Genomic DNA, 14369 nt, shown 5'->3' on the forward strand with positions numbered 1-14369 from the left:
GGTTGACGTCATGCTAGCTTTACAAAGTGATTTCAGTGTTATGTGACCCGAGTCCTTCTGTGAGCCCGGGGGTCAGAGCTGTTGAAAGTACTTAGTCTTGAACTAAAGAGTCGGTGCTTCGCAATCAGATGTGGCAGGCTGCTCCTGTCATGATCCCCTATAGGAAACCCTCCAGGGAAGACTACTCTGTCCTATACGGTCCAAATGAGCAGGAATCAGTTCAAGAGCAGGGGGTTAGGTTTTCTTGTTTGTTTGTTTGTCTGTTTGCCTGCGAAGGGGAGGATGTCCTTACTAATGGGTTCCTTGGCTTGTTTCCAGCAGCCCCCAGAAGGCAGCGGCGGTGAACTGCTGGCCCTACGAGATCACCGCGTCTCTTCAGGCCCCGGGCCCTCTCAGCCCCTCTCTCTGGCAGCCTGCGCTCAGGGCCCCACCGGACAGCATCTGGGGAGGAACCAGCCATCTCCACCCACAGCCATGAATTTCCTCCGGAGGCGCTTGTCCGACAGCAGCTTCGTGGCCAACCTGCCCAATGGCTACATGACCGACCTGCAGCGCCCAGACAGCTCCACCAGCTCCCCCGCCTCCCCGGCCATGGGGAGGAGAGCCCAGCCCCTGGCCGCCTCCTTCTCCTCCCCGGGATCCAGCCTCTTCAGCTCCTTCTCCAGTGCCGTGAAGCCCACCCCGCAGGCCCCCTCGGGGCTGATGGAGCCGCCGGCCCCCACCACCCCCGTGGTGCAAAGGCCCCGGGTCCTCCTGGTGATTGATGATGCCCACACCGACTGGTAAGCAGGTGCTCAGCCTGAGGTGCTCAGCCAGCGTGCAGAGAGAGGAGGAGGCTGGGGTTGGCTCACCTCCAGGAAGGGGGTGCGGGGGTGGGGTGGGGGAGGCTAGGAGAGAGGCTCAAGTGGTGTCCTGTAACTAGACCCTAACGAGACTGGCAGCAATGGTGCTTTGCTAGGCGGCTTCTGCGTGCCAGGCGGCATAGTGCCTGCTTCACGTTCAACTCCCTCGCCTGTCGATTCTTTATTGTTGTTAAAATATAATGAGCACAGACCCACGGGCGTCAACTGGATCGCTACTCGTAGAACGGTCCCGTAGGGTTTCTGAGCCCGCCAGTCCTTACACGAGCAGACAGCCTCATCTTTCCCTGCGGAGTGGCTGGTGGGTTCAAGCCACAGCCCGGTGCTTAAGGCATGGTGCCACCAAATGTGCCAAGCCAACATTCTCCCACGTCTAATAGAGTCAAACCAATGGCATCCATCATGTTGGACAGCGCTCATCAGTGTCTGTGCCAAATTCCTCATCCCCTAAAATCAACCTGTGTCACCTACACAATGGTTCTCCTGTTCCCAGGTCCGCCCGCCCCTGCTAATCCCCATTCATCTCTGAACTTGGGACCTGTTCGTCCTCCAGGTATTTCCTACCAGTGAAACCACACAATAGATGTCCCTTGTGACTAATGTCACCGCGCATCGTGTTCTCAGGGCTCACCCATGTTGTGTCATGGGTCAGGACTCTGTTTCTCTTGGTTGCTATTGTTCGATGGCACCATGTCACTTCTAACTCACAGCGACCCTATGTGCAACAGAGTAAAATACTACCTGCTCCTCGCAATTGTTATGTTGAGCCCACTGTGTCAGTACATCTTATTGAGGGTTGTGCTAGGCTGGTTTGACTAGAGAAACATCCAGAGACACTCATGTATGTGTAAGAGAGAGCTCTATACCAAGGAATAATTAGATCTCAAGAAAACATCCCAGCCCAGTCCAACTCAAGTCCGTAAGTTGGGTAATAGCCCATAAGTCCCTCTTCAGACTCACATGGTCACAAGCAATGATGCAGAAGGCAGGCATATCACAGGCTGGTGGGTGCAAAGTCCCATGGATCCAATGGCAGCAGAAGCATCTTCAGGGTTCTGGCAGGTAGGTCCCAGCAGAGCTCACCAGCAGGAAGGTGAAGGCAGAGGGAGAGAGAGAGAAAAGGTTCCCAGGATTCTCCTTATAAGAAGGCCACAACCACAGGGAGTCATGACCTGAGTGACAGGTGTGGCAGTTACATAATCTGTCAACTTGTAAAGGGGCGGACTTTAGCCTGTCAATCAGGTCATAGCCAATGTGGGCGTGGCCTTCAGAGGATTCTGGGAACTTCCTCCCTGGATGCAAGACACACTTCCTTTCTTTACTTTGTCTTCCTGCAAGACATTTCTGTTGACAAGCCACATGAAGCTATGCTGATGGCAGCCAGAGCCTTGGAGCTTGAGCCATATGAAGACCCATGCCAACAATGAGATGCTTCCACTGCCACTGGATCCACAAGACTTTCTACCCACTGGTCTGTGATCTTCCTGCATTCAGCATCATTGCATGTGTTTTGTGAGGACTTTATAGACTGGTATCGGACATATGGGCTAATATCGGACTTATGGACTTTAACTAGACTGGGCTGTTTCTTCACTATTCAATTTCTCTTGTATATAAAGCTCTTTCTTATACACATATGAAGTGTCTAAGAATTTGTTTCTCTAATCCACCCAGACTAACACAACAGTTAGACTCCACCCCTAAGCTTCTAAATATCAAGTTGACACGAAATTATCTAACTACCACAAGGGTCTTCCTTGTTTTTCTTGCTGCCCCTCCACTTTACCGAGCACGATGTCCTTTTCCAGGGACCGACCTCTCCTGACATGTCCATATCATTGTATTCCATTGTTAGGTTCTACCACCTCTTCTTCACCCATTCATCCGTGGACGGGCATTTGCATGTCCCACATGGGGGATATTATAAATAGACTCTCTTGTCTGAGTTTCAACTTTACAGGTAAACAATCCCTCACCTACAACCGCCGCCACCCCCCCCCCCCCAAGCTTCAACGCTCTGAAAACTCGAAAATGTCTTGTAGCCTATTTGGCAGAAAACCCCAATCTGCAAGGCCGTGAGGCAGTGAGGGTCTTAACCGGGCCCTTAGCTTGCTCACATGCTTTGCTGTGAGCATCTTCCTGTGTGTGATATGGAAACCTGGAGGTAGACTGTAACAGATGCTGTATTTGCCATGCTACCTTCCGAGAGACAGAAAAAGTCTTACATCTGAAATGTGTCTTGTATGCTGCTTAACCTTGCAGACCCAGCCCCCACTCCTCTTTTAAAATGGGGTTGTTCTGAGGGTAAAATAAGCCAATCTGGATCCACAGTCCTTACCCCACACCTGTGGGGCCAGCGTGCCCAGTCTGCACCCCAGCATTTCCACTGTTAGTCTGCCTGGCTCCAGAACCCGTCCTCCTAAGCCCAGAGGCGGCATATAGGACTTGCCTTCCTGTACTCAGATGAAGCCCACTAGTGGGTGCACCACGGCCAGCATGGGGTAGGCACTGAGTGGATGATAACTGAAGACCCATTCGATGCCACCGTGCTGGGCATTCTAGGTGCCAGGCACGGGAGAGAGCAGGTCCGTGCTCACGTGAAGCTGTCCCTAGGGAAGAAGTCTCTGTCATGGATTGAATGGATTCCCCTCAGATCTATGTAGGAATCCTCACTCCTATATTTGTGCATGTGATCCCATTCAGGAACGGGTTTTGTTATGTAAATGAGGCTGGATCAGTGTTGGGTACGTCCTAAACCTTATCACTCCTATAATTTATATGGACAGCAGATTGCGTACAGAGAAAGGTGTGCAGAGGAAGACGGGTGCCAAGTGAAGAATCCAAGGAGGCCCAGGCCTGGGAAGGAAGGCACAAGGGCAAGGCTCGGATTTGGACTTCTAATCTCCAGACTGTGAAAACAAAACCAAACAAACCTTCCCCCCGCCATTAAAGCCAGCGCCGTGTAGTATTTCTTTTATAGAAGTACTGAGAAATGAAGACGGTCATTATTCTAAGTTTCTGGTCGAGATACAGGGTAAATATGAATGAGGAGCAGGAGACTTCATCACATGTACTTTGGACGTGTTCTTAGCAGTCCCTAGAGAAGGACATCATGCTTGGTAAAGCCGAGGGGCAGTGGAAAAGAGGATGACCTTCCCGCGCTGGGTGGACACAGTGGCCGCAGCAGTGGACTCGGACACAGGCATTGTGCAGATGGCCCAGGACTGGGCCGTTTTGTCCTCTGCTGTACCGCGGGCCACAAACTGAAGACCTAATTTGCAGCCCAGGGACAGGAAAGTCCCCACCTGGGCTAGGTGGATGGAAGGGAAAGCAGTTCCGACAGTGGGACCCTGGGTGGCCATTGAGGTGGAGGTCAAGGTTGCCTGCGTGTTTCTCCAAATGCAACTACAGAACAGGAAACAGCATTTGTTCAATGAACAAATTAATGCATCCAATTCACTAAGCATGTCGGACCCCCCTCTGGTATTCTGACATGTCCCTGTAATCATGTTCATCCTTTTAGAGATTAACTCGGGGCTATAGAAAAACCACACGTAACGGGTTGGGAATGATTCAGGGGATACCATGTAGTGGTATCGATTTATAACTTGTAGGCTATGAACTGAGCTGCCCATCACAAGGTCAGCGGTTCCAACATACCCGCTTCTCCTTGAGGGAAAGATGAGACTATGCAATCCTGAAACGATTTAAAAGTCTTAGAAACCCAAAGGGGCAATCTTCTCTGTCTGATACAATAACTGGAAGTTAGAATCTGTGTGATGGCATTGATTTGTGTTGCATTGAATATATGCTTGGTTAAACCATCAGCCTTCCCTTTCTTCCTAAGAAATCATGACAGCATCATGAAAACGGCCTCTGTTCTGATCCAGGCAGAATCATCTCTTTGGGGGAACGGGGGGAGGGATGTCAGCTTCTGTTTGAAGGCCCTTATTATGAAGTGCTTGTCTATGTCTGCTGATGGGATGATGAGCAGCATGGCTTTTATGTCCTGGGCTGAGAGCTTGACTTCGGTAGAGATGTTGCTTCGAGACCTGCGTCGCTGTGCACTGCTGTTTTCTGCCCCACCTGCCCGAGAAGTACTGTGTCTCTCTCCACTCACCCTCCACCTTGTCACTGAGTGTTCTCTGCTGGCTGTGCGACCCCTGGCTCAATCAGGCTTTGCTGTGGTGTTGGGGGGAGTGTTTCAAAACCTCCTTGTCTGCAAAGTCACTTCCTTGCCTAGAGGTTGAGCAAGAAACTGGCGGCAGTGGGATGCAGTCTTGAATACCACAGAACTCAGCTCTGCAGGTTCAAATCCCATCTCAACCTCATAGTCACTGTGTGACCTTTAGCAAGTGGCTGTACCGAAATGGGGAAAACAAGAGTACCTACCTCAAAGAGTTAATATATGTAAAGCAGGTTAACCTGTGAGTCCGTACAGGTAAGATGCCCAGAGAATGCCTGGCAGACAATAACTGCAATTTACAACATTAATACAATATTATTATTATACAATAATACAAGCATGTATTATTATTGCAGTGTTGCGACCCTTGCTTCGTTAATGATCTGTTTGACCACAGCCCCTCACAGGCATGCCTGGTTAGTTGCAGGCCCCACCTTGGGCAGGCTGGGAGAGGACCTAGCCCATTGGGGTAGGGTTTTCTATTGGCTGCTCTCCTCTGTCAGCTCCTGGGTGGTAAAACTGGGTCTCTTACTCCTTGGTTACATGGTGATGGGTGTAAAGTAGGAGCACATTGAATGAGGTTGAAATGCAGTGGCCGGCCTTGCCTAAGCACCCTTAGTGTTTTGACCTTGGTCTTCCAAGTCTCTACTCCAGAATGACCGGCCTGGAATGTGAGGCTGTGCACCCTGGTGAGGTGCACCCTAGGCCAGGGGACTGTCCCCCGGTACATTTCAACCATTGCCTCCTTTAAATTGGGTCTTGAGAACAAAGACCTTTGGCTCATGGTACTCTCCTGGCCAGTCGGTAGGGAGAATCTGAGTGGTGCCTCAGCTGGAAGTTGGCTCTCCATTCATTCACAGGGTGTTTGTGCCAGAGCCTTCCCTGCCCACAAACATGCCAGCTCCTCCACCAGCCCTCCATCCTAGCCACTCCACACTGCCCAACTGCTCTGAATCTCAATACGTTCCATGCTTTCTCCACAGTGATGCTGGCTGACTGCCTTCAGCTCAAACCCGTTGTTGAGTCCGTTCCCACTCGTGGTCGTGGGCCCCGTGTGTCCAAGTTGGACTGTCCCATGGGCTTTCTGTGACTGGTCTTTAAGTTACTTGCAAAGTCTTTCTTTCAGGGTGTCACCTGTCTGCATGGCTCAATTAATAGTAATAACACCAACAAGCAGCAAAAACACGCCAAACGACTACCATTAGGGAGCCCTCGCGGTGTCGTGGGCTACATGGTGGACTGCTAACCACAAAATCAGCTGTTCGAAGCCACCAGCCCCTCTGCGGAAGAAAGATGAGGCTAACTACTCCCCTAAAGAGCTAGAGCCTCAGAAACTCACGGGGCCAGCTCTGCTCTGCCTCACAGGATGGCTGTGAGTCGAAATCAACCGGATGGCAGTGAGCTTTTTTAATTCCCTCTTTGCCATTCAGTTGGTATCCAAGTCCTAGCAATCCTGCAATAAGGGCCCTCCAGTTTAAAGCCAAGCTGTCCGGGGGTGGGGGCGGGCGGGTTTCCGGGCCATCATCCTTGTGAAAGCGAACAGCAGCGTCTTTCTTCTGCGGAGCAGGGATCGGCTTTGAACCGCCAACCTTCCGTCAGCGGCCTAGCTCTGGCAGGATGCCAGCAGGGCTCCTGGAGATCCCTCGCTACCAAGAGCGGCCAGCAGGTGGCGCCGCAGCCCCACGGTGCCTAGCCCGCTCTCCCCACCGCCGCCATCGCCGTCGTGCAGTCTGTGGAGAGGAAGAGGTCAGCCCACAGGGCCCATCCTCCCCGCTTTGAGGTGGGAATGAGAGGGGGATGCCCACTGTCTGGACTAAGAGTGACCCCCCCCCCCCCCGGGCAATGCCACTCTCCTGCCCCCGCCCCTACTCCATCGTCCCATTCCTGGCCTGGGGTCTTCCCACAGAAAGCCCGCTCTTCTCTCCTGACCGAGGCCAGCGGCTCAGAGGGACAGCCTGCTCCTGGGGGACGGTCACTTCAGCTTCAGATGATGCGTTGGGCGGCTCACCGCAAGGTCAGCAGTTCGAAACGGAAAGCTGGGAAGATGAGGGCTAGAGAGGGCCGGCTCCACGGCAGGCCCACGCCAAACAATCCGCCGACCAGGCCAACATTAAGGGGCTGGAAAGAAACCAGGACCCGCACGTTGACACCTATGGGCCGACCCAAAGCTGGGCATGCTCAGACCAGGGTCTCCTGGTCCCCGGGCGAAGGGCGGCCTGGACATGCGCAATAGGCATCGGCGACATTGCGTCACTCGCAATGCCAGCCACTAAGAATCGCCAGTATCCCCAGCCACGCCCCCTCAGGTGGGGGTGGGAGGGGATAAAGCAGAGACGGGGCAGTCGGACTGCTTCCATGTGCTTTCCCGCGCTCCCCAGACGTGGTGATCTGACCTCTTCTGTCCAGAACTCTTGTGCGGTGCCCCTGCCACGCAGCCCTGCGTGTTTCCCGTAGGAGGCGTGTACTATCTGAAACTAATACCCGAAACTTCCCTTTCCCTCCAAAAAGCGACTTGGATTTGCAAAAGTGCTTCTGCCGCGTGACTTCTTTCAGCGCTGAGGGGCAAGAACCCGGGGAAAATCATCCCAGAAACCTAACCAACCACCAGCTAGCACCCAGGGAGAAAAACAGGCCTGTATGTTCTCCCAAAATGTTACTTTCTCAGGAAGTCACGGGGGTGGTTCCACCCTGTCCCGCAGAGTCGTTGTCGGTCTGCATCATTCCGTGGCAGTGAGGCGCTTTTTAGTTTTTCCGTTGTAGACCACCAGGCCTTTGTCCCAGGGCACCTGAGTGGACTAAAACTTCTAACCTTCTGCTAGCGGCCGAGTGTGGTAACCCTTGTACCACTGGGCCCCAGAGGTGCCTTTGCTGGGCCCAAGGGCTCCTGGCAGAGCACTCTAGGATGCCCCACTTGGTGGAGCGGAAAGGGGTCCATCTAGCTGGGGCCGGGGATGTTTGGAGAGTGTTGGGCCAGCACCCCTAGGAAGTGGAACCCATGGTTCCCCATTTCAGAAAATAAACCTCTCATCACTGCCCTGGCAGATAAGAAGTTTTGTTCTTTAGCTTGTGTTCCCGGATAAAGTGTAGGCATCTGCTTTTACAGCCCTGAATCATTCCAGTGAACAATTTAAAATGGGCCAAAAAGGAAGAACCCGAGCTGTGTGGAATTTTAGCCTAACTGTGCCAGCATCCGTCGACTTTTCAGTACACTCTGTCGGCTAGGAAGCACCGGGTCCCTTTTACACTTTTGAGTTCGGTTCCATATGTTCCTCCCACTCTTCTAGGACCTTCTCATGCGTAAGAGCCGGGCGCCATCGCAATCTGGTCTCAGGGTCATCATCGTTGTTGTGGTTAGATTCTGTCTGGTCTGGTCGGCGCCGACCCATAGCGACCCTGTGCACAACGGAAGGCAGCACCCCCGGGCCCTGCACCATCCTCCTCACGGTCCCTGTGCCTGCGCCCATGGCTGCAGCCACCGCGTCAGTCCATCTCACCGAGGGCCTCCCTCTTCCTTGACACCCCCTCCCCACCTCCACTTTACCAAGCATGATGTCCCTCTCCTGGGACTGGTCTCTCCTGATGACAGGTCTTGCCATCCTTGCCGCTAAGGAGCACTCTTCCAAGACAGGTGTGCTGTTTGTCCTTTTAGCAGTCTGTGGTCCTTTCAATATCCTCCTCCAGCACCACAGTTCAGGTGCAGGCAGGGTTGAAGAGATTTGTTTATTCCTGCGGTCAGTGAGTCCACTGGACTAATTGTTTCCAGGGGTCTTGGATTTTCTCCACTCTCTCTCCTCCGACCAGGGTAGGGATCGTTCTGAAGCACAGTATGCTTCCCCACCCCCACCCCCAGCCCCTCTCCAGCCCGGTGTGTAACCCTTTGGTGTTGCCTCAACGCCCTCAAATTAAAATACAGAGTCTTCAGTCTGGCTCTGCTGCTCTTTGTTTCCACAGCCCCATCCCTGCTTTGCTGTCTGGTCCTGAAGAAGAGCCAACTCCCTGTAGTTCTCAAACACATCTTCTGCCTTAGCGCGCTGTCCCTGCTACCTGGAGCACCCTCCCTGTCTACGTGCCCTGGCCCATTTGCATTCATTTTTAAAAGGCTGCTTGTCACCCTCCCTGACACACCCCGCCTGGCGCCCTGGTGTGTCACCGGAGGCAGAGTTCACGGTGTGATGGTGGTGCGTGACGCGCTGTGTCTTTCTCTTCTGCAAGGACATGGCCAGTGTCTTCGTGCCCATCACCCAGATGGTCAGCATAGACACACGTGTTTAATTTACACAGGCTATGCACGAGAGCAGCCCCACCAGGAACATTTGAACGGTGTAGAAGCCCTGGCGGTAAGGTGGGGGGACCCTTGGTTGTTCTGTGGGACAAAGTTGTGGCAGCCTGTGCCCATGAAGTTTACAGTCCTGGGGACCCTGTGGGGGCCCGTCTAAGCCCCCACCCCACCCATCTAGCACCACGATGAACTCGTTTTCCTCATTCAGTTCATTTTATTTTATCAATCTATAATCAATATCTAAAGTCCAATGGTCCGAGCATATCAAAAAGGGCAGTGCCGCCGTCACAAGCAATTCTTGTAGCTTTTTTCCTCTCCTGTTCTTACACGTTGATGTGGACTCCCGTCCCCCCCTCCCATCTCTCCACCCCCCTCCCCCCATATCTGTCTCTCTCGGTGTCCCCAGGTAATCGTCAGTCCCATTCTCATCTTCATAGTCCCATCGACCCTGTTCTACAGACCAGGGCAGAACACCAAGCCAGGCTCCATCAATGACCCTTCAAAACCAGTACAGACCTCCATCTCATAGACAGCAGACACTATTCTAAGTTTAGAATACGTTCACACTGAGGGTTTTTTTTTTTTACGGGGCGGGGTTGATTTGATTTAGGTTTGAGGCATAAAGAAGCCCCCCAAAGACCCTGGGAGTGCAATGACTAAGCGCTCGGCTGCTAACCAAAGGATTGGCTTTGTGAACCTCCCACCCCCCCCAACCCTCCCACCCCCGTAGCTGCTCCCATCGAGAGGACGACCCAGGGAACCTCAGCGGAGCAATTCTGCTCTGTTGCATGGGGTTGTTGTGGGCGGAAAATCTGCTTGGCGTTGCCTCCTGCCCATCCCCCAAGTCCTTAGTGTCTCCTTACCTGCGGGGTCAGAGGTTAGGACACTCAGCTGAGGGACGCCTGTTTTGTTTACCTACATTTAAGACCTCGACTCTGTTTTCTAGGATGCTCAGAGCCCTGGTGAGGTCGTCATCACCGCAAGGTCAGCAGTTCAAAATTACGACTTGTATGGAGGGTCACCGACTCAGAAACTTACAGGGACAGCTCAGCCTTGTCCTATGGGGTCGCCATCAGTTGGCATGGACTCCAGTGGCAGTGAGTTTGGTTTGGGGTTTGGAGCAGTGATTATTTAGATTATTAAAAGGAGTCCACAGAACACGCCTGAGGTCCAGGTTGGATTTTTCAGAATCAAAGGACGTAACAGAAAGAGGAGGAGATAAAAAGAAAACATGGCCTGGTGAGGGTCTGAGCCCATTCAGGTCTCTGCTTACCTCCATGTGCCCTGGCGCCTGGGGGAGGTAGGGGAGGGCGGAGAGGGGAGCAGCATGAAGCTTAGCCCGCCTGCCCACACCCCCATGGCCTCCAGAGCCCTGGCTGCCCTGTCCTCTTACCTCACCGGTGGCCAAGTTCCCAGAATGACTGCGATTCTGTTTCCACAATAATCTATTCTTACCTTCCCTTTGATGCCCCACCCTTTCCTCCTGCCGGCCAGCCGCTTGTTTCTGCAGTTTGCCAGAGAGGAGTGGGAAGGGGTGTGCTGGGTGTGAATTCCCCCTCCTCCCCCCCAACTATCACCAGCACAGCTGGAGCAGATCAGCCTACACCTGCCCGCTGGCTGGCGGTCCCCATTCATAAGCAGCCCGTGCATTGCTCAGGTCTGGGAGTTATGCCCCTGAGTGGTACCCATCTGCATCCCCTCACCACCACCCCTCCGGCTCCCGGGACTTGTCTTTGTATCTCGGCGCCTGGAACTAAGCAGCCACATAAGAGGTGCTTAGGAGATTGGCTGAAGGAGCGATATGGGGGCGGTGAGTTACTGGAAATGATGAGATTTGGGGTATGGCAGTGAAACCCAGGATGTTCTTGGAAACATTTGTCAATGCTCTCCTCCCTGCTAGCTTCAAAGTGGCAGGTGCATTTACACCACAGGAATTGGAAAACACGACACGTGAGGGCGTTCTAAGGCACTTGGCTTCCCCTTTGTTGTTGCTGTGACTCTGTGGAGGAGAACAGACCACAATTCAACAGTTTCTACACGTATGGTTCCGTTCAGTGACCTCGGTGGCATTTTTTCAAGCTAGGTCGCCTTTCTCAGTCTCCTTTTCCAAGTTGTCCCTCCCCCGTCAACATAAGCTCTGGAGGCCGATTTCCCGTCCAATCTTTCAGTTGTGCTGGTCAGTCTGGTCCCTCCTAGAGAGTTCTTAAAGGAGCAAAATGTCCAGCACAGACGTTCTTTACAGTGATGTTAAAGTGTTACTCATTTTAAAGAGGAGTTTCAAGGGATAGAAGAATCCCGACGGAAATGGAGGAATAAAACCCAAACCAAACTCTACTGCCAGCCAGTTGATGCTGACTCACAGCGACCCAAGAGGACAGGGTAGAACTGCCCCTGTGGGTTTTAGAGACTGTGACTCTTTATGGGAGTAGAAAGTCCCATCTTTCTCCTGAGGAGCAGCTGGTGGTTTTGAACAGCCGACCTTGCGGATCGCAGCCCAATGCATAACCACCAGCGCTCTTAAAAGGGGGCGAAATATGGAGCAGAATTTCAAGTCCTCATGGAATCCAGAATTTGTGGACCCACTGAGGCTGGATGAACCCGCCCCAAATGACTTCCTGAGAGATTCTTCAAGCCTGGAGCCAAACCATGCCTTTATTTCCCCCTAGCAAACCTGTGGGCTAGCCTTTGGCAATGTGTCGCAGCTCACTGGCACTTCCTGACTGGCCCGTGGGTAGGGGGGGGTTGCCAGGTCACAGATAAAGAGGCAGAGTCCCCCGAGGCCATGGAGGTACCAACTCAAGGAACCAAAGCAGGAGCGAGGCCAGGCTAGATCTTGAACCGGGCTGCCTTCTCCGGAGGCATTTCTGATGGCTCCATGGCTTCCAAGGACCCCAGCTAAGGGCTTTCGTGGTGAGGCTCGTGGCAGTTTCTGGAAAGTGGGGACTCATTAGGCTAATGGCTGCAGCCCCATTACTGTCCCAGGTGACCCTCTGTACACCTTCTGTGACGGTGCTTGTGCCTGGTGGTTTTCAGAGCCTCTTTGGTTGGACGTCTGCACAGCTCTCTGGGCACTGCAGCTGTCCCCATGCCACAGGTGAGGGACACAGCTGCCCGGCACCACATCGTCCTCCCCCTTAACCCCCACCGCCAGAGGGGACACCCCTGCTAGGCCCTGCGGGTGAGCATGGCTGGCAGGCCCCCGACTCTGGCGCCTCTCACGTGGACACACACCCACCACACCCTCTGTCTGGGGGAAGGAGGTGGCAGGACTCCACGTTCCGGCCCGGCCGCCAAGCCCAGATTCCGGTGACCTCACTCTCAGGAGGACAACGCCCCGCCTTGAGCCAGGGGGCCCCACCCTGCTGGGCCCTCTGGGTGTCAGGAGTAGGGACTCGGGGAAGCCTTCCAAGCCCTAGTGATGGGAGGTTTGGCTGTCAGGCCCTTTGTTGACAAGGGGAGTGGAGCCCAGCAGACAGGCCCTCTTCTGCAACAGCTCCCTAGGTCTGGGTGTGGGGTGTGGTTTCCTGACACCCCTGTGGGATGTGCCCCCAGGGAGTGAGGATGGGAATGAAGACCAGTGAGTGAAGGACTCCGGGTGGCCAGTGCTGGGCGGATGGGGCTGGAGCCCCCAGCTCTGCCACTCCAGGGCTCAGTGGTCTCAGCCAGGCCACTTTGCCTTCCTGAGCCCCCTTTCCTCACCTGGAAAGGCAGGGTCCCTCCACGACAGCCTTCACCCTAGGCACATTCACCCGGCAGGGTGGTCACAGCTGCTTCTGCTCCCTCGGGCACTGCTCCGTGCGCACTCACTTTCCCTGGCTGGTTCCTGTCTACTCTGTGGAGATGAGGCTTTCCCCTCCCGTCTAGAGTTACAGCTTCGGAAACCCACAGGGGCAGTTCTGCCCTGCCCTCCAGGGTCGCTGTGTGTCAGCTCACAGCCCAACACTTGACCCATGATGCTCCCAGAGCCCCTGCCTGGTCCTGCACCACCTTCACAGTCAAGGGCATGTTGGAGCTCGTGGCATTGGCTGTCGGGTGGATCTTTTTCACCGAGGGCTCCCCTTGCCCTCGCTGGCCACCTCCTTCGCCAAATAGGATCAATTCCTCCTGCTGACGGATCCATAGCAAGTGGGTCGCGCCATGTTCTCCTGGGATCCATCTGGTTTTCATTGGCTACGTTTTTTGAACAATTCTATTGGCGTGCATCTCGCACACCATGCAATGCAGTGGTGTGAATATGTTGAAAGAGCTGTATAATCGCCGCAGTCAGTTGCGGAACATTTTCTTCCTTCTTTGCGCTCGTTTTTCTTAGTTCCCCATTCTCCCGCGCCCCTAGCCTGCCCCCTCTCCCCGCCATAACCCTAAGGAACTATTAACTGAGTCACTGTCTATAGATTTACATATCCTAGATTTCATATGGAGGCCCTCGGTGGTTACGAGTTGGGTTGCCAACCACAAGGTCAGCAGTTCGAAACCACCAGCCACTCCGAGGGAGAAAGACGGGACTTTTCAGTCCTGTAAAGAGCTACAGTCTCAGAAACTCACAGGGCAGTTCTACCCTGCCCTCTAGGGTGGCTGTAAGCTGGCAGCAACTTGATGGCAGTGAGTTTGCTTTGGACTTTGGATTTCATGTAAAGGAAATCATACAGTCCCCTAACAATAACAACTAAATACAACACAAGAAAACTTCAATCGTTGGCTCCTCTATTTTAGAAGTAGAGCGCCCATCCTTTCTGGTTAGCCCATCTTTGTCTGGAAGTTCTGCTGAAACCCATGAGTGACCCAACCGGGGCTGGAAACACCGAGGGCACCGCTTCCGGCTTCCTGGCAATGCGCAGGCCCCTGCAGTGAGAGCCGCTAATGTACGAGTGGTGGGATGTATGGGCAGGTGTGCCAGAGATGCGGATGAAAATACAGGAGGCCCTAATTCATTTACACACCGTGAAGCTGATATGAACATATCCCATGTGAAACTGGGTACAGACTCAGACTGTACCATTGCTCGTGGTTTATCTGGGATTGACATTGGCTGTGCATCCTCTGTTGT

The 14369-nt window shown here is 53.6% G+C and overlaps 1 protein-coding gene across 2 annotated transcripts in view; it reads left to right on the forward strand.

Annotated features, from left to right (window-relative positions):
- Window positions 1-445: 445 nt before the first annotated feature.
- Window positions 446-14369, forward strand: part of SYN3 (synapsin III) — a 511043-nt gene continuing 497119 nt past the window's right edge. Inside the window, exon 1 of one of the 2 annotated variants that reach the window (XM_075552698.1) lies at window positions 446-782. In XM_075552698.1, the coding sequence (XP_075408813.1) occupies window positions 475-782 (308 nt within the window). In that variant the 5' untranslated portion in view covers window positions 446-474. The remainder of the gene's footprint in view (window positions 783-14369) is intronic. The other variant, XM_075552697.1, reaches the window with a different exon arrangement.

This window comes from Tenrec ecaudatus, chromosome 6 (assembly GCF_050624435.1).
Source record: "Tenrec ecaudatus isolate mTenEca1 chromosome 6, mTenEca1.hap1, whole genome shotgun sequence".
In the NCBI taxonomy this organism is placed as follows: domain Eukaryota; kingdom Metazoa; phylum Chordata; class Mammalia; order Afrosoricida; family Tenrecidae; genus Tenrec; species Tenrec ecaudatus.